The sequence below is a fragment of the Panicum virgatum genome, chromosome 2N (genome assembly GCF_016808335.1).
Source record: "Panicum virgatum strain AP13 chromosome 2N, P.virgatum_v5, whole genome shotgun sequence".
NCBI classification, from domain to species: domain Eukaryota; kingdom Viridiplantae; phylum Streptophyta; class Magnoliopsida; order Poales; family Poaceae; genus Panicum; species Panicum virgatum.
The window spans coordinates 13,580,364-13,583,170 of NC_053146.1; the positions used below are offsets into that span (position 1 = coordinate 13,580,364).

The following is a 2,807-nucleotide window of genomic DNA, read 5'->3' on the forward strand; positions in this document are numbered from 1 at the left end:
TCACTTTCATCAGATATTGGCATTGAGCTTAAGATCATTTATCAGTTCAGAACAATGAAGTCATCTAAAGTTAAATGAACCAACTGTCCTGGGAGAAAACTGAATAACCCCAGATATTTCTCATTCCATATTCAGCTACTTGTACTAGTGCTGAATTATATTGCATAGCTCACAACCAAAGATCATACAGGAAAATGGCAGTAAAAGTGGAGCACAAAGAGCTAAATGTCATAGGTGAACCCATCCCACCTAGAAAAGAATGGAGCCTTCAGGAAAACACCAACAAACAGGAACGAGACATTTTCAGAATTTACTCAAGGAAAACTCCAACAGATAACCATAATCCCAGATAACATTACAGAAGACAGCACTGTGATCTCACATCATACAACAGCAGATAAACGACACAGCCTGAAAGTCACAAGTCTTAGCACATCAACATTAACATAGGGTTCATGACATAAACTTCAATTAAAACCATCTGGCCAGGGTTCATATATAAGGAGAAACAAGACCCATGACAGCCTAAGAAGCTGGAGGGTTTATTCGAATGTTTTCAGCAGGCATGCGACATATATATCACATATATATGGCCCCAAACCTCCAACATCCAGGCATGTGAGATTAGCTTAAAAGTTGTGAGCTTTCTTCCGCTTCGGAATGAACTGTCGAGCCCATAGATGTTTCCCTCGTATCACGAACTTGACCCTCGGGCGACCAGCAAGGACGCGGAAGAGTGTGTCCTGTGTGTAGAACGTGATGTGTGCATAAAGTGGTGGCTTAGGTGCAACTGGCTCCTGCACACTTATGACTTCAACATCTCCAAAGTTCCTGTTAAATCAAAGAAATACAATCAATAATCATATTAAGGAAAGAACACATGTACATATGTAACTCAAAACACTATAAACCACTTCTCTTTTACTGATTTGTGTGATGGCTCAATACATATGGAATAAATGACCCATTAGATGTTAGGATATACATATCTTATGTTCAATACAATTATAAATTGTGCACAGTGGATGCATTTAGCACATACACATATGCAAAAGATCTTAGCTTTGTGCTTCTGTGTCATTGCTCAAAACAAACTTTGCTGTAGAAATCTTGTAATCAGGTACAGAAATTAATCTCTGGATATGATTAATCAGTGATCCAAACAATCCCTAGTAAACTGTACAACTTGAGGTATTTGGGTTCACATATAAGATTCTATAGCATGCTTATATATGTAGTCCATCCGTTGATATACGCTTAACAAGTACACCTACTATTGATTAACATTTCTGGAAAGAAGGGGGCTAACACTAATCCTGTACTACAGCATATATATATCGACCCTTGTGCCTATGCATGGGTCATGTAACATTGGACACTTAGCTTAACGGAATAGTCATACATTTCAAATTTTAGTAAGCGATTCAGCAATGTTTGATGTCTCGGTTCTTAATGTTTCGTTGTCGGACACTGTGTACATATCTGTAAGTAATATTAACATGGCAAGAATAGACTTTGTTTACCCAAAGAAGAACTCATAGAGTTCATCTGCAGTAAATGGGTAGCCATTGGAGAAAGTCACGAAGAGGGTTCTCTCATCACGTGGTACGATGGGCTGTTGCTGTATCTGGATCTGTAGCAAAAATATGTCACAGAGCATTTGGAAGAGAAAGGTATTAGGACGCATCAGCAAATTAAAACAACAGGATAAATATTGTGTAGATCAGGAAAGTAAAAACTTAGCAGCATTAATTCTTACTGCATCAGTTGGTTCCTCCTCCTCTATCTCCCTTATGTTGAGGCTCTCAAAAAGGCTTGCCAAAGGGTATGTTGATGAGAGGCACTGTTCGATTGGATTTTCTATATCCTTGAGGATGTGAGTTTTTGGAGACGGCACCATGATGCTTCTAGAACTTGAGCCTTCTCCATGGCTGCGAGCACTAGTAAAAGAAGCCTTGATCTTGGACAGGAGATCCTTCTGCACGCAAGTATGATAGGGAAATCAAGTGAAACACTCTTTTCATCAGTGTATGTCAGACTTGCAGATCTACGGTATACTCTTACCGTGCTCATGGTCATGGGAGCTTTACCCTTCACGTATTGTTGCTGAGCTTGATTGGCATGGGGGTAGATGTGTTCTTTTGCCGTAGCTACTTGGCGAACAATATCTTCTAAGACCCGGTAGCAGACATTGTTGAGGTAGAAAACAATACCTTTCACAGCTTCTTTGCGGAAATGGCCCCCTTCCACAGATCTAGGATTCGACTGAATGGACCTAAGACGCAGAGCTTCAATAAACATTTTTGCGGCCGAGGCGATCGAGTGCAGACGATGGTTGTCGAGTGAGTCTATGCTTGCAAGGAAGTCAGCATGACCAATCCCTTCAAGCCACAACCAGAAGGCGATGATCTCCATGGAAAGGGAGGACTCGAACTGGAGGGAGAAGACCAAACGGGTGAACAACTGGCGCACAATCATATGCATGACACTAGTTGCACTGAATCCCCCCGGCGCCATGGAAGGACAGCGAAGGAAGAGAGCAAGCTGCTTGGGAGGAATTTCAAGTTTTGGGACCAGGGGTCAGGCCGGAGGAGAAGAAGATGGAGTCTCGACTATAGGCTTCTTATGGTTTAAGTAGATGCATAAATGTTCACAGTGGGTTGTTTGCCATCTCTGTCCACATTCCAGATGGCCCCACAGTGCATGACTGGAGCATAGGCAGAGGTGACAAAATAAGCATACGCAGCAAAAGCTGGACTCATTAAAGGTTGTCACATTTTGAGCACACCTGCCAAATAACTGATGAA

The 2,807-nt window shown here is 41.7% G+C and overlaps 1 protein-coding gene across 1 annotated transcript; it reads right to left on the minus strand.

Annotated features, from left to right (window-relative positions):
• Positions 1-629: 629 nt before the first annotated feature.
• LOC120662416 lies at positions 630-2,517 on the minus strand. Its single transcript, XM_039941565.1, has 4 exons — positions 2,065-2,517; positions 1,745-1,978; positions 1,524-1,627; positions 630-831 (listed from the first exon to the last, which is right to left on the minus strand). The coding sequence occupies exons 1-4, from the start codon at positions 2,515-2,517 to the stop codon at positions 630-632; spliced, it is 993 nt and encodes a 330-aa protein (XP_039797499.1).
• Between the last annotated feature and the right edge of the window lie 290 nt (positions 2,518-2,807).

Bases quoted from the DNA above. Each gene is read 5' to 3' on its own strand.
- LOC120662416 (XM_039941565.1), bottom strand. From the start codon at position 2,517: ATGGCGCCGGGGGGATTCAGTGCAACTAGTGTCATGCATATGATTGTG. The intron at 1,979-2,064 runs GTAAGAGTATAC...ACTTGCGTGCAG, and splicing joins CTCCCATGACCATGAGCACG to AAGGATCTCCTGTCCAAGAT. The intron at 1,628-1,744 runs GCTAAGTTTTTA...CTACAGATCCAG, and splicing joins ATGCAGTAAGAATTAATGCT to ATACAGCAACAGCCCATCGT.